This window comes from Pantherophis guttatus, chromosome 1 (assembly GCF_059756535.1).
Source record: "Pantherophis guttatus breed Tessera chromosome 1, ASM5975653v1, whole genome shotgun sequence".
Lineage (NCBI taxonomy): Eukaryota > Metazoa > Chordata > Lepidosauria > Squamata > Colubridae > Pantherophis > Pantherophis guttatus.
Window position 1 is genome coordinate 146,627,860 of NC_142063.1, and position 26,197 is coordinate 146,654,056.

General features: G+C 38.8%; 2 protein-coding genes across 16 annotated transcripts in view; one reads left to right on the top strand and one right to left on the bottom strand.

The window, feature by feature from the left end:
• Window positions 1–6,600, top strand: part of MARCHF7 (membrane associated ring-CH-type finger 7) — a 29,990-nt gene extending 23,390 nt beyond the window's left edge. For 7 of the 13 annotated variants that reach the window (XR_004592673.3, XR_015731134.1, XR_015731133.1 and 4 more), the window contains 3 exons: window positions 1,673–1,786; window positions 3,961–4,009; window positions 5,711–6,600. Coding sequence is in view for 8 of the 13 variants with exons in the window: in XM_034425976.3 (XP_034281867.2) it covers window positions 1,673–1,786; window positions 3,961–4,009; window positions 5,711–5,775 (228 nt within the window). In the remaining 5 variants the exon portion in view is untranslated. The remainder of the gene's footprint in view (window positions 1–1,672; window positions 1,787–3,960; window positions 4,010–5,710) is intronic. The other 6 variants (XR_015731132.1, XR_015731135.1, XM_034425994.3 and 3 more) reach the window with 1 other exon arrangement.
• Window positions 6,601–9,080: 2,480 nt separating this feature from the next.
• Window positions 9,081–24,475, bottom strand: CD302 (CD302 molecule). Of its 3 annotated transcripts, none has more exons than XM_087881968.1 (6): window positions 24,195–24,475; window positions 19,624–19,734; window positions 16,444–16,566; window positions 15,688–15,861; window positions 13,882–13,908; window positions 9,081–9,899 (listed from the first exon to the last, which is right to left on the bottom strand). In XM_087881968.1, exons 1-6 carry the CDS (start codon window positions 24,280–24,282, stop codon window positions 9,712–9,714), a joined length of 711 nt encoding a protein of 236 aa, XP_087738094.1. In that variant the 5' UTR covers window positions 24,283–24,475; the 3' UTR covers window positions 9,081–9,711. The 3 variants fall into 3 exon arrangements, with proteins under 3 accessions (XP_087738094.1, XP_087738096.1, XP_087738095.1); XM_087881970.1 differs by having other exon boundaries at window positions 19,624–19,859; window positions 24,195–24,321; XM_087881969.1 differs by lacking the exon at window positions 13,882–13,908 and having other exon boundaries at window positions 24,195–24,357.
• Window positions 24,476–26,197: the final 1,722 nt, after the last annotated feature.

A 26,197-nucleotide genomic window follows, 5' to 3' on the forward strand; every position in this document is an offset into this window, starting at 1 on the left:
ATTTGTAGGTCACCACTTATTTTAAGAAGAGGAAGGTTGGGAACAGGCCTATAATTGTCTAAGTCAGTTGAATCAAATGAAGATTTTTATAAGTAGGGGCATCTTCAGAGATGTCAGTAACAGCCCTCCTTATTCAAAGAATTACTGAGTACTTCTCAGATTCAACCTTCTGTCATCTTACAGGAAGCCTTATTAAACTGTGAAGTAGGGAACCAACAAATGGAGAAATAATGGAACTAAATTCATAGGGTCCTATCTACTTACTCGAGACTCAAAAATGTATAATGATTCCAGATCACAAGACGTCCAGTTATCTTCACTGACAGTGAACAGTTCATCTTGGATCTGAGCATTTGGATCTGTCTTGCAAAGTGGAGTTGTTACTGAATAGTATGGGAAGCAGCCTACTCAACTGACCCCTCTGGCCTACAAAGAACGCATCACTTTTGATTTTCTGTGGAGAAGCACCTCTGGATGCAATAGAATAGAGTCTTGCTGCTACTCAAAGGCAGGGCTTTATACCAAACCTGAAACTTTGATGGGCAGATTTCTAAGGGGGGGAATTCTCCATTCCTCTCCTATCCAGGTGCAGCAATACAGGCCAGATCTGTCCTTCTGTTCATAATCAAATCATTGATGAGAAAAATCTTACTACAGACAATTATGCTATTAATAGGTTTTAGAGTGTCTGGGCTCCAAAGATCTGAAACCTGGCTCCTGCTATGAGCCCTTGGAACTGGAAAGGGGTATTTGTATTTGACTTGTATACCATTTATTGAGGAGACTTTTTTTCTTGGGCATGTGTGAGAGAGTGATGGAGAATGAAAGACGTCTTAGAATCTTTTAACTTGCTTGTGCTGTGTTATGTGTTCTCAAATTCATTTGCCTGGGGTTTTGGAAGACTTGAATTTGAAAATGATACAAATGGGAAGGGAGAATGAACTTTAATAAACCTATCTCATTTGCTAATACTGCTGAAATAAGGATCTTTGGGATTAAGGAACATGTATAAACCTTTCAAGATACTGGATTTCTTTGACAGTGACAATTGGTTTTCCCTTCCAAAAAGTACTGCAGTGTAATACACAAATTTACTAAATTTGAGGATATACTATTTTGCCCAGTTGACCACTGGGAAAAAGTCTGTAGGGGAGCTGGAATCCAAGGGTCTTTTTCTGGCTGGTTCTCCAGATATTTTGTTTCTTAATTACTTTCTTACATAGGGTTTTATTTCTCATGTGCCTAGTGCTACATAAATGCTAAAAAGTATTAATTTTCCAGTTTGAATAGTTGAAATATATTGTCTTAATACTTGGTTCTCACTTTTTATAACCATTTAAACTTGAATGTCAGATTGTGAACTTTGGGTGTTAAAGGCATTGTTTGTTTAGAAACTTCAAAACAATTGATATAAATTCTATGGATCTCAACCTTCCCCTTACTCAAAATGATTTCTCACAATAATTACTGGAATGGAGAGCTAGCCAGTAAATTGAAATGAAGAATCATCAGATAGTATGATTTCAGGAGTTATTTCTTTAAATGTTCAAGAACGTTCAGATCCAAGTCTGAAGTAATTGTACCCCTGCAGTCAAGGGGAAAATAATCATGAAAATACAGTATATATTTTGGAAAGCTTGAGTATTTGACTTCTAATGCCTTCTCTTTCCAGGCAGACTATGAATTTATCAGTTCTGGGCTTTACCTTGTAGTATTGTTACATTTGTGTGAACAGCGCTTTTCAGATATGCTGGGAACTACAAGTGAGGCCAACACACGTATCCGGGTAAGGGATATGACTTGTTTCTGTAATAGAACCAGTTTGTTACTACAGTTAAAGCACATTCCATCTCTTTCAAATATTATATCTCTAGAACCAAAAGAGCCTAATTTCAAATGGGCACTTTCTGCTCTTCTTCCTGACGTTCTGCACAGCTCCCCAAAAGACATTCAAGAAGGTCAGGGGTTCCATTTAAAACCAAAGCAGTGAAAGGAATGTGGCTAGAGAGTAGCTAGATGTGCGCTGTGTTGATACCTCAGTCTTCCTGCTTTAGGGTTCTTTGACTCTTTACATAGCTAAGGTAGCACCTTTAAAAAGTATGCTGGGATAGACAACAAATATATTTTGGGCATTTTATTGTAATCTGGCAACTATTTTATTGGCTGATTTACTGACCTGAAAATAAAGGAAAGGCTGCCGTCCATTAATTTGTTTTAGTCTTAATTTTCTAAGTCCATTTTCCAAAATGAGAACATCCTAGTTTTTGTTTGTGGGGAAAATACTCCAGTTGTACAGGTAGTCTTTGACTTAACAGTTCATTTAATGACCGTTCAAAGTTACAACAGTACTGAAAAAAGTGACTTATGACCATTTTTCACACTTATAAATATTGCAGCATTCCCATGGTCACATGATCAAAATTCAGACGATTGGTAACTGATTCATATTTATGACGGTTGCAATGTCCCAGGGACATGTGATCACTTTTTGCAACCTTCTGATAAGCAAAGACAGTGGGGAAGCCAGATTCACTTAACTGTTATTATCGTAACCAGTATAGTGATTAATTTAACAACCGTGGCAAAAAAGATCATAAAATGAGGTAAAGCTCACTCAACAAATGTTTCACTTAGCAACAGAAATTTTGGGATCAATTGTGGTCGTAAATCGAGGACTAACTGTAATTATTTTTGTTGTCGTTCTCATTTTCTAGCTCCTAAATACCGTAATCTATTTTAAACAAATCTTAAATATATTTTAGGAAAATGTATGTGGGGATATTCTTTTATTTATATTCTGTTCTTTTTTTTAATAATGTATATCCCAATCTGCAACTAAATTGTTGAGCACTTAGTTCAAAGATGGGTTTCAGCAGGTTCTGACCAGTTCTGGAGAACCGGTAGCGGAAATGCTGAGTAGTTCGGAGAATTGGTAGTAAAAATTCTGACTGGCCCTGTCCCCATCTATTCTCTGCCTCCCAAGTCACAGCTGATTGGGAGGAAATGGGGATTTTGCAGTATCCTTCCCCTGGAGTGGGGTGGGAATGGAGATTTTGCAATATCCTTCCCCGAGGAGTGGGGAGGAAATGGGGAAAATACTCCAGTTGTACAGGTAGTCTTTGACTTAAGAGTTCATTTAGTGACCATTCAAAGTTACAACAGTACTGAAAAAAGTGACTTATGCTCAGCAGTTCAAATCCCTAGTACAGGTGTCCTGTGTGAGCAGGGGGTTGGACTAGATGACCTCCAAGGTCCCTTCCAACTCTTACTGTTTACACCCATAGAACTGATAGTTAAAATTTTTGAAACCAACCACTGACTTAGTTGTATCAAAAATGATGAAATATGCAAGTGGATACGTTTCCTATGTACGTAAATTTAACAGAATCTTGTTTGTAATGTTTCAGTCTATTAGAACAGCAGCAGTTTAATAGTTTTCTTGAATTCTTGATAATTTAGAAAGTGCCCTTAATACTTAGACTCGGTTCTTAAATAGTTCTTTTTTATTAGGTGGAGATTTAAATACCCTATGTTTAACTGAATGGCAGTGTTGCTGATTTTGCCCATTCATCAGCTCAGGTTAAAACCTCCAGGAGAGTTTATATTCAAAACATGCTCAAATCATGCACCATTTTTTCTTTTACATTCCAGCAGCATTGACTCAGTTGCATGCAGTCTTACATTTCTTAACAGAAAAATGTAATAAGTGAACTGCTGGATCACAGCCATTCCCATTGCTGCATGCAATCTTTTCTACTTTAGAGGGACTAAATGCATTTATAATCCATCAGTTCACATGTTTTACATAAGATTGAGTTCCTGGAGACAGTATGGACGTTTCACATACAAGTGAGAAATGAGGAACTCTTGAAAAATTTAATTGTGGTATTGGATTTTTAATGGTGTAAGGTCCTGTGGTGATTTGCATCTTTTAAAACTGTCTTTTTGCATTGCTTCTAGTTTATTAATCTTGCAAGAACTCTTCAGGCACACATGGATGATATTGAAAGTAGGTGATTTTACTACTAAGTTTAAAAAGGGATAAAGTACAGTCTGTTCTTATATATAATATTAAGTATCAAAATATCTGAGTTGATCTGCAGTTTTCAGATAGAATTAGAATAAATTGTAAGGGCGCCTGAAGAACTCAAATCTGGTTCCTGAGGAAACGCAATCCAATTACTTGTTTCAAAGTCCCCTGCATTTTGTTCTCTGAGACAGTTTGAAGAGCAAAATTAAACAAAACTCATCATAATATGCATATACTTAATATTTATCATTGAAAGAAACAAAGTTTATCCACTGAAATTACTAGAACCTGGTTAAGTCTTGATCAGTTTTTATATACTTAAGAAAGGTTGATCTTGCTGACTCAAACATGTGACATAGACTTGCTTTCAGGTAGGCATTGAGATTTTGTTCAGCTAAAGATCTCTGAAGAATAGTCTCTCTCTAATAGGAATCTAATTATCTTTTGGGAATGTATATTTTTAATAAAACATCTTATGGGGTAATGTCTGCTTGAGGTAGTTCCATTTAAGACATGGTTACTGATATAGCAGTTGTAATGAACCCTTGTTATTGCCAACCCATTTTTCTCCTGCCTCTAGATTGTGTGTACATCTGATGTTTCTTTTCTATACATCTCTATGCCTAAAGGCCCCACATACATATTCTCCTGTCTATTACATAGGTTAGGGTGATGATAAAATAAACTAAAATTATATTCTGTGAATGAACATTATTTGTGTCCATAAAAGTTTTCCTTAGTGAGATATCGTTTTCTTGTTCCCTGTTCATACATATATAGGTATTTAATACAAACACCTTTTATTTCTTTGGTATTATTTACTTCATTTACAAATTTAGGCTTCCTGTTAAGGACATTTTGGATTTTGGCCATTCATTCACACTAGCTACATCTGGATCTTTGCTTTAAAAGGGCTTTTACTCCTTAACACATTTATTCCATAATGATCTTAACCATGTAATTTAATCATACTCTTTTTGGGAAAAGAAACCCTTTGTTAGCCTTTTTTGGTATTGAAGATGCCTGCTGAAGTTATTTATATATTGCCATTCATATATCTGTACTTGCATATTAAAACCAAAGCATAATCATACATTATGTGAAACGCTTTATTGCATTGATAGAAATCTGGCCCTTTATCATTCTTAACCTATGCAGCTGTAAAAAAAAAAAAAAGAAAAGAAAAAACAAACCATTCTTATAGGTTCCTAACATGTTAAATTGAAATGATGGGCAGAACATTATTGTCACAGTTGGCAAGTAAGTGTCTACATTTTTATAGAGTTATATTTGTTAGAAGGTGTACAAGAATTTTGTTAGTGGGCTCCCATTGAGAATTATTAAAATGGTACCTAAAGATAATTCCTTTACATATTTTTTACTTAATTTTCTAAATTTTATCCTTTTCCTTCTTCAAATTGCTTGTTAAAGAAACATACTTTTAATTCATGTGCTTACTAAAAGCAGTATACTTTAGCATAAGTATACATAGGTATATTTTGATTTTTAGTTTCAGAGATGTTAAGTTAAAGTTGTACATAGGTATTAGTTTAGGGAAGCACTCCATTATGAAGCACCGAGTTCAAAGATACATAAATGCGTTATAAAATGAGATGCTGTGTCACATTAAAAATAATGTCCTTGAAAAGAAAAGTTTCTGATTATATTCTGTACTTCCAGCAGCTTCAGATGATGATGATGATTCTGAAGATGGTGATCTCGATAGGACCCTTGATGCTGCATAGATGGAGTGGAAGGGCTAAATGCTCAGCTGACACAAGTATCACCAATGCACATTTATTTAGTAAACCATGCTGAATTCTATTAGATTTCTGAAGAACTGCTGAATCAAACAGAAAATCTGCTGTTGCACACTGGTATCCATAGATACTGGATATTGCTCATTCAGTCTGCAAGAGTATCTTTCTTCTTTCAGAGTATGACAATGTATGCCTTCTTCTCAAGGGTGTGATTTTTATCTGTAAGGAAGAGTTCTTTTTTTATAAACTTCTTACAGAAATCGGTTATAAATTCTGGGAAATGTTTCTCATGTTTTGCTCTTCTACTGGCACTAAGTGGAACTGTTAAATGAGTTTGCAAGTTCAAGTCACGGGGAGGGGATAATTCTTTGTTAACTTACCACTTAAAAATATCTATCGAGAAGTCTCATCATTTTGGTTCCAGTGTTAACACCTAGATTGAATGAGGGAGTGAATGGGTTCTGTAATTAGTGTTAAGTTTCTCTAAGTTTTTCTGGAGGAGTGTTCAACTCAAAGCAATAAACTTGCAAGGGGCTACTAGTAAGTATTAATTAAGGCTTTTATAAGTATTGATTTCAAAACTGCAGACTATATTTGATAATATTATGTACAAGTTCCAATTAGGAATTACAGCAGTAAACACAAGCATTTCAGCATTCCTGGAAGGAATAAAACTTATGGTTTAGAATCTTAACCAAGCTATTTATCTGAATGAACATTTTTTAGAACCCACATTCACTGCTAAGGCACTGGTTATCAATGTGTTTTCTAGTGTTGTCACTTGTTTGTTAAATAAAAATTGCAATCCTATGGTTTGTCTACCTCTTTAAAATAAGGTAACATTTGGAGTCTAAACAATACCCACATAGGAATTTTGTTTGGTTTAAGAACGGCAGTGCTGATTGAATCTGTTCGGGCAAAACCATAATGGGGATAGGTTTTCTATGTTGCTCATAAGGCTAATGTCTCCTAGGTGAGCTCTAGAATTTCAGGGCTGCATCCATACAGGTTGAAATGACCTGTCATTTTTCCAGGAAAGCACTCTCTGGGAATGATCCCTTTACAGAGAGCATCCTTTTCCTGTTATATGAATACAGGTAGTCCTCGACTTACAACAGTTTACTGACCATTCAAAGTTACAATGGCACTGAAAAACGTGATCACCTTTTGCGACCTTCTGACAAGCAAAGTCAATGGGGAAACCAGATTTATTTAACAACAGTTTGACTAATTTAACAATTACAGTGATTCACTTAACGACTGTGGCCAGAAAGGTCATAAAATGGGCAAACTCACTTAACAAATGTTTCACTTAGCAATATAAATTTTGGGCTCAAGGAAGTCGTAAATCAAGGAAGACCTACGACCTGTAGAACGTAGTCTAGTTACTCCAAATCAACATCCATTTTAAACTTCAGAATATTCTTTGCAGATGCATTCATATAAAATACATTCATATTGCTTCACTTATCCTTTTGACTACTTCAAGATGAGTTGCTTGAGATTCAAAGAGGGAGTGGGAGAAGGGGCAATGCAATGCAGTCCTGATCCAACTAAAGTTGTAAAACTGTCATCCAAAGTACATTGTGCTACCTTATTCCTTCCACATAATAATCCCATTTAGAGTTAAGAATTCCCACTAGAGTTTCAGCTCACACAGAATTCTTTGCATCTAAAAAATCCTTGTTGCACTCAAGCAGTTGTTCCATATTACTCCTGTGTAGAGTTGAATATTTCTTTGTACACAAATAGTCCTTGACTTACAACCATTCATCTAGTGACCTTTTAAGGTTATAATGGCACTGAAAAAAGTGACAATCGGTCCTTGCATTTGCAACCATCACAGCGTCTTTAAAGTCATATAATCAAATGTAGGCATTTGGCAACCAATAGATATGACATTTGGTCATGTGATCATCATTTGTGGCCTTCCTAGCCAGCTTCCGACAAGCAAAGTCAGTGGGGGAAGCCTGATTCGCTTAATGACTAAAGGGATTTGCTTAATGTGACAAAAAAGGTTGTAAAATCAAGCGCGACTCATTTAACAACTGCCTTGCTTAACAGAAATTCTAGTCCCAATTATGATTGCAAACCAAGGACTACCTCTATGAATCTTAGTTAATAGAATACAGCTGGATATTCATTGGTTGGCAACTTTGCCCAACTGTAAATAGAGTACAGGTGGTCCTTTTTTAGTGACTACATTTAGAACTGGCAACTTGTTAAATAAAGTGGTTGCTGAGTGAAACTGCAACTCTGCTTATCTTATTTCAGCTTTCCTTTGCTGAAGCTGCAAAAATTGTAAATACAAGGATTGGTTGAAAAGTCGTTTCTTCAACCCAATTATAACTGAATATGACCTGTTCAATCACTAAACAAGGACTGTCTATATATAGAAGTTCTGTATATATAGAAGTTCTAAGACGCCCTTAGCCAATGGATCACTACAGTAGTTTTCGTAGGAAAACAGGTTGTTTTATTTCAAGAAAGATTAATAACTTGGTGAACAATACCATATTCAATGCTTTAAAATTGCAGATCAGAGTTTGTGTATTTTCTAGTTACCTGCTATTTTTTGAAATAGTGGAAGAGATACGAAGGCCAATCTTAAGGAAAAGTTAAAAAGGAGAGCAAGTAATGTCAATATTTTTTTTTTTACTTATTTTGAGTCTTCATATTTTGTTCTACAGAAAATCTCTGTATTTGCTGCAGGGACCTGTAATCTGAAAAGTGCTGCCTATGAAGGCTAGTACCTCATTTTGGAAAAAAAATAGGCGATTAAGAGCAAAAAAAATTACAATGTTCTGAGCTACATTCTTCATCCTCTTCCCTTTTGTTTATGAAAAAATTGACTAAAATTAATTTAGGAGAGATGGGGACATTAGACCTATTTAACAAATATGGCCTTTTCTCTGGCACAGAGAAGCATATAATTATCTAAATTATAAAGGTCAGCTAGCGTAGTAAAGATGTGATACACATATTTAACCATCCAAATGATTATCTTGATATAATGCTCATTCATATAGAAATATATGTATTTATATTTTAGCCTAATTGTGACCAATGCTAGATAGATTTCCGCCTGCAATATAACATGAGGCAACCATCGAATGTTGTTTAAGTAATATCTTATTCAGCCTCTTGTATGATAAGCAGTAATTCCCAAACACCACGTGCCTATCAGTAATTGATAGTCTAATTGTAAATACTGAACTGCTGTATGTATGAAATTCTAGGAAGGGCCATTTTAGTTATCGCTTTTATTCGAGTTCCAAAAAGTGCAAATATTGATAATCAAAATTTTATTTCAAAGAACAGAATATTAAAATAGACATATATAAAAAGACAGGGATTGTGTTGAAGGTCCTTGCCATAGTTCCATATTTTGTTAATATTAAAAAAATTGTAGACATTCACTAGGAAAATAAGCAGACTTCATGATAAAAATACAATCTACAGGTTTTAATAAATTGTCTTGTCCATTGTTCGTTGCAGTTGCTCCACATTTCTTAAAGATAATATTTTATAGTCTTGCATTTTAAAATTTCGGAAACGATAAAAGAGTTTTTGTAGAGACTTTTAGTCCACGATTGGAAATCTGAACTTCATAAACAAATGAGTGCTGTGAGTTGTTGGCAAACGTTTCACCAGAATAAATTTAGCAGTGTTGAATAAAGGAGCTTCTTCCTTCCAAAGGATCTTTGGGCATTTTGGATAAGAATGATTTCTAAACTATAGATATTATTAAAAGGATATTAAGCATGTTGAAAAATGCACATTTAGATAATCACCTCATATACGTAAAACAATTTAACAAACATCATTTGGTTTATATTTCATTAGAATATAGGATAGTGGTTTTGAAGATTGCTTTTGTGCCAGAGCCCCTTTCTATAACAGTATCTAAATGAAAACAGTTTAAGCAGAATATTCATCTTCATCTATAAAAAATGTTTCATTGTCACATGGAATTTGAGTGATGAAATTATGTATGCTACAACTTGGTCTAGAAGATATCCTCCTTTGATAAAGAAACCAGAGAAATGCTGCAGAGATTGCCAGAGTTATTGTTGATATTATGACTATGATGCTTGTCCAAGCAGTTTCTGAAACGACACAAGAAAAGTACATAATAAATCAGATATGTTGTTTTCTGCAATTACAAATATTTCTCAGCTGTTATAACATTCTGATATGACTAGACCATTTCCCTGATTGGCTTATACACAGCTTTTTATTTATCTAGTAAATCTTTTAAGATATTTTAATTATATCTGGATTACTGAAAATCTCCATAGACTTAAGATATTACTAGCACTTAGACTTATATGTCGCTTCACAGTGCTTTACAGCCCTCTCTAAGCTGTTTACAGAGTCAGTAAATTGCCCCCAACAATCTGGGTCCCCACTTTACCGACCTCGGAAGGATGGAAGGCTGAGTCAACCTCAAGCCCATCAGGATCTAATTGCTGGCAGTCTGCAGAATTAGCCTGCAATACTGCATTCTAACCACTGCGCCACCATGGCTCTTGGATAGAGCAGCTACAGATCAATGGACCATAATCCTAGTTCTCTAGGATGTGGGGAATTACTTGAGATTATAAACAGATCTAGAAATGTTTCCTTAATACTTTAATGTAAGGTGACCAGATGTCCCGCTTTTGGCGGGACAGTCCCGCTTTTGAGCAATTTGTCCTGCGTCCCGCGGCGTTTCAAAAAAGTCCCGATTTTTTTTGAGCCCCAGCTGATGGCTAGAAGAAAAAAAAACTGTTTAAACTCTTGCCCGGAGCTTCAAAGGGCCGCCCTACAGGCAATCAGTGTAAAGCAGTTTTTTTTCCCCCTAGCTAAGCTTCAGAAACGAAACCGAAACCAGGGTCTTTGGTGCAGCGTGACAAAATGAGGCAGAGAGAGATTTATTTTTATTTTTATTTTTCCTCCCCAAAAAAGGTAGGTGAAAAACTGCAAACAATGGGAAATTTAGGAGGAGAGTTCAAGATTTTAAAACACAAAGGAAAAAAAGCTGTATTTAACTAGGGAATTGTAATAATTGAGATACTATTAATTGTATATTGTGTTGAAAGCAGAAATGGTTAAGTTGTGGTTCGGAGGAATATATGGGAGAAATGTTTGGTTTATTATTATTGGTAAATATAATTAATTGATTTGTAAGAAATTGGATTCCATGGAAATAATTGGAATATTCATGTTCATATTGATTAATATACAAAAAAGATAGTTTTATAACTAATTGATTTATATTAAAATGTTGAATTTGTATTAAATAACTGTATTACATAATTACATAATTAAACAATGTGAGGATGGATATAAAAATAGATGACAATGGGAAGGGGTATAATATAGAATAGAAGGGAAAAATTGAATTTGATTAAGATTAGAGATGAGGATGAAGGGTAATATTGGTTTTTTTAAAAAAATAGATGAGGAATAAATATGGCAAAAAGGAAATATAGAAATTGTAAATTTAATTGAAATGACTAAACGCTGTTTAAATTTGTGAACCAGCCAAATATTCTGTTCAAAGAAAATACATTGTATGTTTGTATGTGTGTTTCTAATTATTGCTATTTATTCATATTTGTTCTCTTTTATTCTTTAAAGTTTAACAATTCATTCTTTATCTTAATATCTTTATATTTGCTTGGGGTTGGCTTTCTTCCCTTTCATCTTTTTTATTGTACAGCAATCTTTCTCCTCAAACCTACCACCTCTCTCTTTTCTTTCCTTCTTACTTTCTCTTCCCCCCACCCTCTTTTTCTCCTCCCTACTTCCTCTTTCTTTCTCCTTCTCCTCCTCTCTTCCTCCCTCTCTTACCCTCACTCCTACTCTAATTTCCATTCCTTCATCCCTCTCTATTGCTGTAATCCTCTAATGCATATGGACTACTCAGAGGGCTGAAAAAGTTATTTTTGACTGGTCCTCACACTTTTGACCAGTCCTCGAACTTACGACTGTCCTCACATTTTACATTTTTGCCCTATCTTGTCACCATGTTGAAGAGAAGCAGTTGTGAAATGAGTGACATGGTTGTTAAGAATGCTGCACGGGCATAAATGTGAGGATGGTCATAAGTGTGAGGACCAGTCAAAAGTGCGAGGACCTGTCAGAAATGACTTTTTTCAGCCCTCTGGTTAGTCCTTTTGTGCATATGGACTACTCAGAGGGCTGAAAAAGTTATTTTTGACTGGTCCTCACACTTTTGACCAGTCCTCGAACTTACGACTGTCCTCACATTTTACATTTTTGCCCTATCTTGTCACCTTGTTGAAGAGAAGCAGTTGTGAAATGAGTGACATGGTTGTTAAGAATGCTGCACGGGCATAAATGTGAGGATGGTCATAAGTGTGAGGACCAGTCAAAAGTGTGAGGACCTGTCAGAAATGACTTTTCAGCCCTCTGAGTAGTCCCTATACACATAGCCATGGCCACCCAGTCACATGACCAGGTAGCCACGCCCACCCAGTCACATGGCCTCCAAGCCACGCCCACACAATAAGCCACGCCCACAATGATGTCCTTCTTACCAATGTTAAAATCTGTTCACCTTACCCTATAGACATAGCCATGGCCACCCGGTCACATGACCAGCTAGCCATGCCCACCCAGTCACATGACCAGCTAGCCACGCCCACAAAATAAGCCACGCCCACAATGTCCCTCTTTACCAATGTTAAAATCTGGTCACCTTACTTTAATGTTACCATGTCACTTATTAATTTCTATATAGGTAGTCCTCGACTTAAAAAAAAGGGTAAAGGTTTCCCTGTCCAATCGTGTCTGCCTCTAGGGGGCAGCACTCACCTCTGTTTCTTAGCAAAGGAGCCTGCATTGTCCAAAGATTACAACCATTTAGTGACCATTTGAAGTTACAATGGCATTGAAAAAAGTGACATGATCGGTTCACACAGAACTGATGCAGCATCCCCATAGTTATTATTTTTTTATTATTATTTATATGCCCCCCTTTTCCGGAGACTCAGGGCGGCTTACAATGCGTTAAGCAATAGCCTTCATACTTTTGTATATTCATACAAGAGTCAGCTTATTGCCCCCACAAACTGGGTCCTCATTTAACCTACCTTAGAAAGGATGGCAGGCTGAGTCAACCTTGAGCCTGGTAAGATTCGAACCTGCAGTAATTGCAGGCAGCTGTGTTAATAACAGGGTGCTTTAGACCACTGTACTACCAAGGCTCATTATGTGATCGAAGTTTGGTTGCTTGGCACCTGGCACATATTTAGGACAGTTGCACTATCCCAGGGTCATGTGAGCACTATTTGTACTCTTTCTAGGCAGCTTCTGACAAGCAAAGTCAATGGGGAAGCCAGATTTGCTTAATGACTGCATGATTCACTTAACAACTGTGGCAAAAAAAGGCCATAAAATGGAGCAAAACTCAATTCTGTTGCTTAGTAAAGAAAATTTTGCATTCAATTTTAAGTTAAGAACTATCTGTATTACTTAGTCCTACGTATGTGGTAAGTAATTTATACTGCTGAGGCATGTTTCATTATGCTGATGCACACAAACTAGCTTCCTTATTTCCTTATGCTCATATTTGCCATTTTAGAATGCACCAAATATAATTTTATCCTTTTCACCCTATCATTTAATTAGTCTAATAAGAATTTTAATAAGCTTGAAAAATGGTTGAGTTACTGCCTTTACGGAGCTCTGATTTTCCATGTCGTCCTGACTGATGCAGCTTCCAGTAGGCCTGTCCCCATGATATAAACAAATTCTCCAATATGTACCAGGCAAATGGCAACAAAAATGTGGGGAATCAGTGACATTTAATAGTGAATGGATATCTTTAATACAGCTTCTTGCATATCCAGATAGAATACACAATGATAATTCCTTGCTTAGAAAAGGTCTATTAAAATCAGTGGGATGAATTAATTAGTCACGGCTTAATTACATTGATGGACCTGCTTTAATTATAGCCAAACATGGAACCAATCCATGATGTTATTTCCTGAAAAAGAAAACTCTGAAATAAAAGGACACTATCTTAGCACTGTTTCATTGCTAGACAGTATAAAGAAAAAAAAGTGGATTACTCACCAAATAAGTGTGTCTTTTCATAAAGAACTTCAATATATAGAAGAAAAAAATGAGAACATATTAATTTGGATGTACTTATTTTTTTAAAAAAAATTCTACATTTTACTATTGTAGAGAAGTAGTGAAAATAATTACTATCCAATAGTTGGTAATAAGCCACAGTGACCAAATAACAGTGATCAATATAAAAACTGAAAAACCTGCTCATTCAAAAGTGTGTGTGCAGGGGGGTGGGGGGGGTGAAATTCATTTGAAATAATTTCTGTGCGTGGATCTCCTTGGAAATGGAAATTGTGGATGTAAATTGGTTATTCAAATGCAGGTACAGTACTGTTCATCCACATGGGTCTACGGACTACAGTTTGATTCTAGTGTTTATTCATGTGCTAGCATAGTAAACCAAATACCATATGACTTGAGTATGTTTGTGAATAGGAAATGAATGAAATGTGGTTTGCATAATTTCTAAAAGGACATATAACCTCTTGTTTTCATTGTAATAATTTATTTGTTTGTTTGTTTGTTTATATTTATATACCGCCCTTCTCCCAAAGGACTCGGGGCGGTGAACAGCCAAGATAAAACACAAAAAATACAAAATTTAAAAACAGTATTAAAATCCAATTAAATTAATTTGGCCCACAATTAAAACACCCCTATATTAAGACCGATAATTAACAATTTAAGAATTAAAACAATTTAAAAGAGTTAGGCCAGCCCGGCTTGCTGGAATAAAAATGTCTTTAGGGAATGGCGAAAGGTGCCAAGATCCGGGATCTGCCGTATCTCTGGGGGCAGCTCATTCCAGAGGGTAGGTGCCCCCACAGAGAAGGCTCTCCCCCTGGGGGCCGCCAGTCAACATTGTTTGACCGACGGCACCCTGAGGAGCCCCTCTCTGTGGGAGCGTACTGGTCGGTGGGAGGCTATTGGTGGCAGAAGGTGGTCTCGTAAATACCCAGATCCTAAGCCATGGAGCGCTCTAAAGATGGTAACCAATGGTAACCAATACCTTGAAGCGCACCTGGAAGACCACCGGGAGCCAGTGCAGCTCGTGCAGGAGAGGTGTTACATGGGAGCGCCGAGTCACCCCCATAACCACATCTAATATATTGATATTAGATAGAACACCATTAATAATGAAGAGTATCCTCTAAAAAATTCCCCAAGCAAGAATCCTTCACCAGTCATTTGAAAACAGCATTGCGCTGATGAGATATGACCTGGGGATATATCACCATGATAAGAATTTTGATACTGATAGGAAAGGTACAGTTCGTTTTCATTATGAGGCAATTATTGACCCAGTTAAAACTTTAGAAAACCTAGAATGTGAATAATTAAGTCTTGAAGTCTATTCAGTTTCAGTGCTGGAATCAGGAGACACCTAAACCAATGTCTTATTGAATTAATCTTTGGCAACTGCTTTGTTAAAAACGCCTTCTTAAAAGCATTTTTCCTAATTAGGCTTGCTGTAGGAATAATCAAAAGAATTTGTTTCCTAAATGTGGTAATGGGGAAGACATTTAGCAATAACCCTACCAGAGTTGTGACTAAGCTCCTTAATAAGAAAGTAGTGGGTAATTTTTCTTGCATCTACCTTGCTTGTTCTGCTATGTGAAAAGCCCAATAGCAAGATAGAGTACTGTTTCCAGTTTCTCTTGAATTCATTTGCATTCATTTTTAATTAATGTTATCATAATTATGCATATATGACAGTATAAGAATAAAATGACCCTGGGATTAAGTTTAATGACCATGATGACTGGTAATTGATGAAGGCAATGTTGTAGCATGGCTCTTACATACCAGTAGTTTCACACAGAATCTTAGTCAGTGGAAGATGTTCACAGGAGACTTTTTTCCATCCACCTGAAGCCGTATGCATAGTAGCACAAGTGTTTAGAAGTTCATTGTTACTTTCTTCCTCTATCCAGTTTGTAAAATTTACTTTGGAATCATCATACCATTTGAAAATATTATCTGCAATACAATAAATGTACATTTATTTTTGTTTGCTTCATAAACATGAGCCAAAGTAAAAATTTACATTGACTCGATCATTTACTAATGTGGTTTTAATTTTAGTTTTTTTAAAAAAAAACACAGTTTAGGTTCCTGCTTTAAAGAGAAACAGCAGAAAGCTTTAGGGAGGAATTTTTTGCCCATTGCCTTAAATACATCAGCCCTGATACAATGATAGCCAGGAACAGCCCTTTATAAATAGCAATTGTACCCTTTATCAATAGCAGATAACACTTAGATTTCCTCCTGGTAAAAGTCTGTCAGCCTATTTCACTTTTCTTGCATCTGTCCCATTGAATACAGAGGCCTCACCCCTGTATTCATTCTGCACCCCTAGTGTTGTTCCTCTAGGCTTTGCATTCACAATTCTCTCTGAATTTCATCAGGCCCATTTTCCAAACCCAGAACAAGAGAGTTCTTATAGAAATTACATCTAGAAAGCTTTTTTATCTTAAGAAAGGAAGGATAGTTCTTAATGCAAATGTAGTTCAAAAATTGAGAAAAGGTGAAGCCTATGTCTAACAGGATTTGTTCACTTACCATCTGTGTCAAAAAACATGCCAAGAGATATGTATTCTGGACCATGCCAATTTGAGCGAAAATTACTTAGAATAAAGGTATTTTCATCTTTGCTATTTATAGTAATAATATCCGCTCCGGAAGCTGCATTTAGGAAATAAAGACAAAAAATAGGGCTGAGTGTCAGTTCATGTGAATGGGAGTAAATGCTGCAGTTCATTTGGTATATTGGGGTGGCGGTTGATACCCCCCGACTTATTGTTATGGGGGACTTCAACCTGCCATCCGTCGGTGAGACGTCAGAGGTGGCTCGGGAGTTCATGGCTTCCATGACGGCCATGGACCTGACCCAGTTAGTGCAAGACCCCACTCACACAGGGGGACACACTCTGGACTTGACTTGATGATCTCTGGTCAGTGGCTGAATGTTCTTGGTAGAGGGGACCTAGACATTAAACCCTTGTCATGGACAGATCATTCGCTCCTTCACTTAGACTTTCAAGCCACTTCCCCCCGCAGCAGGGAGACGGAACTGACTAGATGGTTCCGTCCCAGGCGCCTGATGGATCCCGAAAGGTTCCAGATGGAGCTTGGGCCGTTTCCTGAGACTCTGGCACACGACTTGACTGAAGACCTGGTGGCCGCCTGGGATAGTGCGGCCGGGACCGTGTCGTGCCTTTGCGGCCTCTGACCCGATGCCGACCTCAGTTGGCTCCTTGGTTCTCCGAGGAGCTGAGAGAGATGAAGCATTGGAAAAGACGCCTAGAGAGTGTTTGGAGGACTAGTCAATCCGAATCTGACCGGACACAGGTGAGGTCTTATATCAAGACCTACCTAGTGGTGATAAAAGCGGCAAAATCTAACTATTTTTCCGCTCTTATCGCATCTGCAGAGAACCGTCCAGCAGCTCTGTTTAGGGTGACCCACTCCCTCCTTCGGGTGGGAGTGCAGGAAGATCCCTTGCAGGGTCGAGCTGAGGATTTTGTGCAATTCCTGCATGATAAAGTCGCTCAGATTCGGGAAGGCTTGGACTCCGACTGGGTGAATCCAGGGAGGGAGATGGGGGTGAGTCTTGAGAATATTATCTGGGAAGAGTTTGACCCCGTGGCTCCCAAGGACGTGGACAGGATTCTGGGTAGGCTTAGTGCTGCCACATGTTTATTGGACCCGTGTCCCTCCTGGTTGGTACTGGCCTCCCGGGAGGTTACATGAGGCTGGCTCCAGGGAATTATAAGTGCGTCACTGAGTGAGGGTGCCTTTCCTGCCGCCTTGAAAGAGGCGGTAGTGAGGCCCCTCCTCAAGAAGCCCTCCCTGGACCCGGCTGAATTAGCCAACTACCGTCCGGTCTCCAACCTTCGTTTTGTGGCAAAGGTTGTTGAGAGCGTGGTGGCACGACAACTTCCCCGGCAGGGGGGCAGAGGTTGACCTCAAGGCGCCTCGCTTGGGGGGGTGCCACAGGGGTTGGTCCTCTCGCCTCTTCTGTTCAACATTTATGTGAAGCCGCTGGGTGAGATCATCCGTGGTTTTGGGGTGAGAGTCCACCAGTACGCTGATGACACCCAGCTGTACATCTCCACCCCAAACACCCCAATGATGCCCTTGATGTGATGTCCCACTGCCTGGAGGCCGTGTGGGTCTGGATGGGGAGAAATAGGCTCAAGCTCAACCCTTCCAAGACTGAGTGGCTGTGGCTCCTGGCGTCCTGGTATAGTCAGCTGGTGCCATCGCTGACTATTGGGGGTGAATCTTTGCACCCCACAGAGAGGGCCCGCAATCAGGGTGTCCTCCTGGACTCACGGCTGTCTTTAGAAGAGCATATGATGGCCGTAGCCAGGGGGGCTTTTTATCAGGTTCGCCTGATCCGCCAGTTGCGTCCCTTTCTGGACCGGGACACCTTGCGCACGGTCACTCACGCCCTCGTCACCTCCCATCTGGACTATTGTAATGCTCTCTACATGGGGCTCCCCTTGAAGAGCACTAGGAGGCTCCAACTCGTCCAGAATGCGGCCACGCGGGTGATTATGGGCGCACCTCGTTATGCCCATGTAACACCTCTCCTGCTTGAGCTGCACTGGCTCCCAATGGTCTTCCGAGTGCAATTCAAGATGTTGGTCACCACCTTTAAAGCGCTCCATGGCATGGGACCAGGATATCTACAGGACCGCCTTCTGCCACCAACAGCCTTTCACTGACCAGTTCACTCCCACAGAGAGGGACTCCTCGGTACCGTCGACCAAGTTATGTAGGTTGGCGACACCCAGGAGGAGAGCCTTCTCTGTCGGAGCTCCTGCCCTTTGGAATGAATTGCCCCCGGATATTCGTAACATCTCTGACCTCCGGGTCTTTCGCTGTGCCCTCAAGACCCTACTGTTCCAACAGGCGGGGCTGTCTAACTGAATGATTTTAAATTGGGTTTTAATTTTGGGTTTTAAAATTCGGCCAAAACTATTTAATGATTTTAATTAATTTTTAATTAATTAATTAATTTTAACTATGATATTGTATATTTATGTTTTAATTCTGGCTGTACACCGCCCCGAGTCCTTCGGGAGAAGGGAGGTATATAAATAACATAATAATAACAACAACAACAATAACAACAATAACAACAACAATAATAATAATATTGTTAGCCTTGATCATCCTGGCCATATGAAAAGATGAATATAAACTCAATAGACAAGTTCAGTTATTTTATTATACAATTACTGGCCTATTTTTGGCTTCCAAAAACATCAACACTCTCTGCAGTACTTAAGGATGCATGTGCATGCATGTACACACTTGTGCTGCATGACAGATAATGCCAAGAGATTTTCCTAAAATAAACAGTCTGGAAAATTCTGGGGTAGAAATCAATGAAATAGCAGCTCTCTCTGTCTCCAGCATTAGAAATGATTGACAGTATACAAGCATGCTAGGTCAATGCACTTGGGAAAGTTTGCATTCCCCAGCAATAGAATGAAATTGAATGGGATCAACCATAGAAACCCAAGAGCTTTCCCTGCTGTACCCTCGGCTCCTGAACAAGTAATGTAACATGATCTGTTAACTACTGTGAATACTAACATTTTTCAAAATGGCAAACAGACATTCAGATGTTGAAGGGACCCTCAGTTCCTGCTCATGTAGGCTCAGCTGATTGGTCTCATTGCATCACACAAGGTTGGGTTGAGATTGGACGGAGAAGAGCTGTCTTACCATTGCCTTGGCACAGCTCCCTGGCATCATCCATACCGTAGACCCCTGAGGATCCCTGAAGTAGAACATAGCAGCTCTTTTGGAATGGAATCCAAGCAATGGAAGGGCAGGCTAAACAAGGAAGAGAACATGAGACCATCTGTTTCTGTTGTCAGTCCCAGCTTCACAACATACAAATGAAGTGAAATGAGTTTCTCCAAATGTTCATACAGCATTCAAGACAAATTGGGCACAACCTAATCAGATTTGAAATAACTGAGATTAACTGCAATATTAAACATTAAACTGCTGTCCATTTTTTTGTGAAGAAGGGTTAAGTGTGACCTTCAGGCACTTATTTCTTTAGTGAAACAAATAGCTTCTAGAAAAAGGGAAGGGTTTGGTTGCAAAAAAAGTGAATCTTCCTTTCCCAGACCTAGCAACCCAAAACAACCTTTGCTTTTTAGCTTTAAAGAACAATTTAACTATAACTTTATTCTTGAGACTCTTCCCTTTGGATAAAATACACGTTACAGCTTTTAACATTCATTGCAGCTATTTTGATGTATGTGTGCTTGCTTGTTGTTTCGTCCCATGTTTAATTGTATCATACTTTTCACATTCATTTTTATTTTAGTTTTCAAATCAACTGTACTATTTTGTAATCATATTAATCTTGGTATTCAATTGATAAAGATCTAGCTATCTTTATCTATAGCTAGATCTATTATATCTAGCATTTAAATGCATCTATCTCCAGAATTACTTAACAGATTTTGGCTGATCTTGAAGAATAAAGCAGGGTCAAACTGGATGGGAAACCATTAAGAAATTAGGTCCCAGTTGTCTGGGAAAGTTGTAAAAGCACTCCAAAAGAAGGCACACCATTTTCTTATTATTGCCAGAAACTATATGTAATCCCCAAGAACCAAGCTCAAGTCATTTTTATTTTCAGAAGTTCTTGGTAATATCACTATGTCTAATCTTAGTTTAATGTGATGGTGGAAGCTAATTAAACTCTATAAAGATCCTCCCACCCACTTCATTAAATTGCATGTATAAGATTCACCCAATGATCTTTTGTGTAAAATTTGCATAATTGCACATATAACTTTCTTACAGGTATGTTCCATGGGAATAGGAACCCTAACAATCCAGGGTATAACAAATGGGCAGAAATTTTGCTGCATGTCCTGCTTAGACATAAGGCACTAAGGTCAGGATTACATGTTATGTAAGAGGTGGACCGGATCAAATTTCAAATCAAATAGCTTATGTTCTTAGACCAGCCTTAACAATAAAAGACTACAGTAAAAGGAGGAAGAGTTTAATACAGCAATTAGTTAGAAGGGAAGGGAAAAAATAATGGAAGAATAAAACAGCATGTCTAATTAAAAATGTTTGTGCAGTTGTACAACTTGATAAAAATATTTGCCCGCTGGTATGTGAGCATGGAGTTAGCGTCCCAATAACAAACAAAATTTATCTACATGGCCTTATTTGGATTATTATATGCTTAAGAACGCATATAATAATCCAAATAAATTAAGTTAAAAAAATAAATTCTGGAATTTCAGTTCAAGAGGTAAAGTTTAGAAAATTAGTAGTAAAAGGAAACCTAAGTAAACTGATTGCTGCCTATCCATCCTAAAGGGGCCATTTAGGAATCATTGCTCATCAGGAAACTACTCCTGCCTTGTTCACCCAAAACCTTCCACTTGACCTTGATCAGTGACTGACAAGGAAAGGAGGACTCAGGCAGGAAGATTTTGCAGAACAGGCATGCACAAAATGGTGGATGTGACTCCCCGCTCCTTTTGGAGTAGGAGGAGAATGCCATCTCCTATGTTAAGATTATGGCTATAATTTTAGCCCTTTCTGATGTACCTTTCTTTCTTTTCAGGGCTTAAAATGTATATACGTTTCCATTTTTATAATATTGCCTTCCCAATTAATTAATATTAATCTTCCTTTCAAATTAAAAACATTGCATCTATATGAGTTTTCCCATCTAAATTTTCTCTGTGGTTTAGACTATAAGTCTCACATTGTCTAGCCAGCAACAACAGAATCTGGATTATGGGGACTGTAACAAAAAATACCAGGCAGGAGAAGGGTAGGTCAAAAATTAGAAGGCTAATTTTAACAGAATTAAAGGGACTTCACAGAGATCTGCCTAAAAATAAAATACAAAATGGTAAGCCCTAAACAAGAGCAATTTGTGAATGTAGATTCTATCTGAGGGAAAAAAGTGGCAGAGAAATCTTATGTCATGTCATGACCAGGATAAGGAAAATAAACACATATAATAAAAAGAGCAATACTGTCCCTAGCTAAATATCAGATTAATCCTACAATCCTGTGGTAGCTGAAGATATGTGTCTGTGTATGTGTTTGATTCATTCAAAATAAAATGCTTCACCAAACTCTTCAGAAAACATGCAGTCATATTTTATGACTTGTTGTCCTTGGAGTTTAGCACTATGCCTTCAAGGATGGGCTAGTAATTCAATAATAACCATGTTATTGTTAGCATTTCAAGAGGGTACACCCCAGTTTAGCAACCAGTTTCACACAGAAGCAACACAATCTGGGTGCCAGCACATATGAATCTGCTTCTGCAAAACAGGAGGGAGTCAGTACAAGCCAAAATTCTCTTTAAACACAGATACAGATCTCTTGCTTAGAAAACGTCTTAGAAAAGACTTGGTAGTGATGACTTTATGACTTTATTATCCTTATCACTATGCAACTGATTATTGCAAGATGGTTTACATGGAGATGCCTCTGAGATCAAGAAGTTTTGCTGGAAATGCCAGGGCCAGGAGATTAAGAGAGGAGACCTGTTCCAGAGAAACATCTACTTTGCCATTGTTGGACTGGTTGCCAATGGGCTTCTGGGCCAAATCCAAGTCCTATTCAATACCTATACAGCCCCTTGTAGTGGTACAGCTCCAGAATACCAGAGACCACTTTATTCAGCACAATCCCTCTCTCTTCAAGGATGTGGATTGATGAATTTTTTTGTGATCTTTTTGTGCTATACACCACCCTAAGTCTTGTGAGTGGGCAGTACTAGCCACAAAGAGCAATAAGGTCAGTAATAAAAAAGAATGAGGTGGATTGATAATGAACAGAAAAATGACAGTCCTAGGCCTGAAAACGATGTTTTCTAGCACTGAGAGGACAAATATACCTGATTTGAAGAAAGTGTTTTGTTTTTCCTTGGTAGAAGAGAAGACTCTGGAAAGTTAACTTCACACCTCTCTATTTCACAAACCTAGCATACAAATTTCAGTACATTCCACTCGCTGTTTCTGGATAAAAACCAATGTCTCCTTATTGCTAAAGTCATCTTGGATGTAACATAGCTCTAGTGGAGAATAAATAAAGAAGATAGTGCCTAGTTAATCATCTAGGCAATTTTTTTAAAAAAAACAAAAACACCTCCTTCCCTAGTAAATCTCCCCTCCCCCTTGTTTTTCTTTCTTTCAAACATTGACTAATTTTCCTAAATCATCCACTTCCACATAATCCAAGTCATCCTCTAATTTTGAAACTGGTTAATCAAACAGCAGATTTTATTCTAGTCACAACAGGACTTTACCAACCTTGGTTGACCTGAAAGAAAGGCTAGTAGTATGGTTGAGCATAAGTAGTGCTTAGATGGGAGACCATTAGGCTGCAGGCTAGTCCATGAAATTGAGAAAAAAAAAAACCTTTCCAGAAGAAGAAAATGGTGATCCACTTCTGTATTATTAGCCAGATCTGGGACCCATGAACGCACAGGAGTCAAGCTCAATTTAACAGAGGCTTTGATTGGATTTACTGCAGATTTAACTACATAAATATTTATTTTAGGCCCTCTGCCCGAAAGCCTTGCTTGTGTTCTTATGTTGCCCAACAACTGTACATAAGCCAAAAAGTACAAAACTGCCTCCCAACCAAATGCAATTTTCTCATCTTCTTATGGACGAAACAGGACACTGATCTGCCTGTCATTTTACTGAATTAAGATTCTTGTGGCGAATGAAAAACAGGAGGAAACAGTATTCTTTCTCCTCTGCAAATCCTAAAGTTTCACTCCAGTCTTAACAGATCAATCAGACACGTCTTCCTCTTTCTCCCCCCTTCCCCTCCCTCTCCTACCCCACAGTTCTGGGGCATTTAAATAACCATTAAAAAAGGCCTTGCAGCAGCCCCCTGATTTGGAGAACTGATATTTGATCCTGCGCCAAAGAAGTGGGGAAACATTTGACCGCCTGGGTGTTTTCTGCCCTATAAAGGGAGGTGTAAGCAAAAAAACAAGGGTTCCGCACGGTATAGAGGAACGCCCCCTCCCCTTCCCTAGTCCCGTCCTGAGAGAAAGAAAGCGAGAAAACACTGTGGAAAGGCAGCGCCCGAAGCTTGAAGCGCCTTGAAGCTCCCTCTCCTGCAGAGTTTCTGCCTCGTGCGCGCAGTTCACTCTGGGTGGCAAAGGCAGCGCAGCGACTGCCGGAGGTCAAGGCGCGCATTTCCAAAAGGCGGCCGCTATAAAGAGCCTCAGGGGGATTCCCAAAGCAGCGCTTCGGCGCCGCCCCACATTCTCTTACCGTCTGTTCCTAAGGAAGGTAACGCGGCCGCCAGGAGAAAGCCGCTGAGAAAGCAGGCGGAGTAGGAAGCGGGCGAGGGGGCGCCCATGGCCGGGCAAAGGAGCTCCGGCCAACCCACTCGCGTCGCTCGGGGTGTGTGTGTGTGTGTGTTTGGGGCCGCACAAGCGCCGCCCACCCTTTGGGCCCCGACCAAGGCGAGGAAAGGAGGAAACCGTGTTCCTTGCGCTTTCCCTTCACCCGAAGCAGGGAAGACGTTCAACCAGTGCGGTGCTTCCCAAAGTCTCCCTTGATTTTTTATTTTTTTTTGCGCGTCATTCTGCATTTTCAGCGGCATAAGCGCTTCCTCCGAAGAAACCTCACCTCTGGGTGAAGTTAAAACAACAGTTAATAGATTTTTGAAAAGATTTTTTTTTTTAAAAAAATCCCGCCTTTATTATTTTTTTTATACATAACACAGAAGGTGGGGAAGATACCTAATATTCCCCCGAACTCTGTAGGGCACTGACTTTTTAGGCCGCTGCAATGCATTTCCCACAGCAGCCTTTGAGGGAGAATATTTAGGGAGGATAATGAGCCCTGGTGGAGCAGCAGACTAAAGACGCTGTTATTTATTTTTTTTTAATTTGATTTATATGCCGCCCTTCTCCGGAGACTCAGGGCGGCTTACAATGCGTTAAGCAATAGCCTTCATACTTTTGTATATTTATACAAAGTCAGCTTATTGCCCCCACAAACTGGGTCCTCATTTCACCTACCTTTGAAAGGATGGAAGGCTGAGTCAACCTTGAGCCTTGGAGCCTTATTAACATCAGCTGCCTGCAATTACTGCAAGTTCGAATCTCACCAGGCTCAAGGTTGACTCAGCCTTCCATCCTTTCTAAGGTAGGTAAAATGAAGACCCGGATTGTGGGGGCAATAAACTGACTTTGTATAAATATACAAAAGTATGAAGGCTATTGCGTAACGCATTGTAAGCCGCCCTGAGTCTCCGGAGAAGTCGAGATTGTCCCTGTGGACGAGGAGCTGTCGAAGCAACAGGTTACGCCCTGCTATACTGTACCTTCTATATAAGGACTGAGAGATTCATCTCATAACACCTTACCTGATACAATACCTGGGAAAGCCAATCTCGCATGTACAATTGCTGTTACTGGATTTTTTTGCATGTTGCTAACTTTTGAAATATCGTCAGCAAAATTAGGCAGACTTTGCCCACTGACCAGTCACCACTGTCATATACCTATCTTGCCTTTTTATTTTTTAATGCTTTATATTTGTAATGATAGTCTGTGATTGTAATAAAAATATTATTTATTACTTAATACTCCTCCCTCCCCAATTTTCCCCACAATCCCCCCCCCGCCCCAGGTGGTTTTGGCTGAGAGAAAGTGAGTCACGTAGCCACTTTCATAGCTAAGATGGGACTTTAATGCAGGATCTCCAATTTTCTAGCCTGGTGCCTTAACCACTAGATTACACTGGCTTTACTGGAAAGTCATTCTTTTACTCATCTTTTTTAAAAGTCTAAACTAGGTTGAGGGTGTTCTCTTGTCAGATCACTTTATTTCAAATTACTTATTGAAGTCAAACTATACTCCTAATGCCTGTTAGGTCTGGAGCACTTTGATCTGCTATCCCTCCCATCCATCCATCCATCCATCCATCCATCCATCCATCCATCCATCTATCTATCTATCTATCTATCTATCTATCTATCTATCTATCATCTATCTCTATCCTCCTTCCCTCATCATCTATCATCATACCGTGTTTCTCCAAAAATAAGACAGGGTCTTGTTTTCTTTTGACCCCTGAAATATGGCCTTATTATCAGGGGGGGTCTTATTATTTTTGAGGTGCAGGACCTCAAAACCTTGGCCCCTGGCAGGGGGACTGGTGCCGGAGTGCGACCACCTGCTCTGCCAGTGCTGCTAAGGCTACTGCCTCTAGCAATTGTGGCAGCTCCCCAATGCCCAGAAACTTTCTTCTATCACCACCACCCC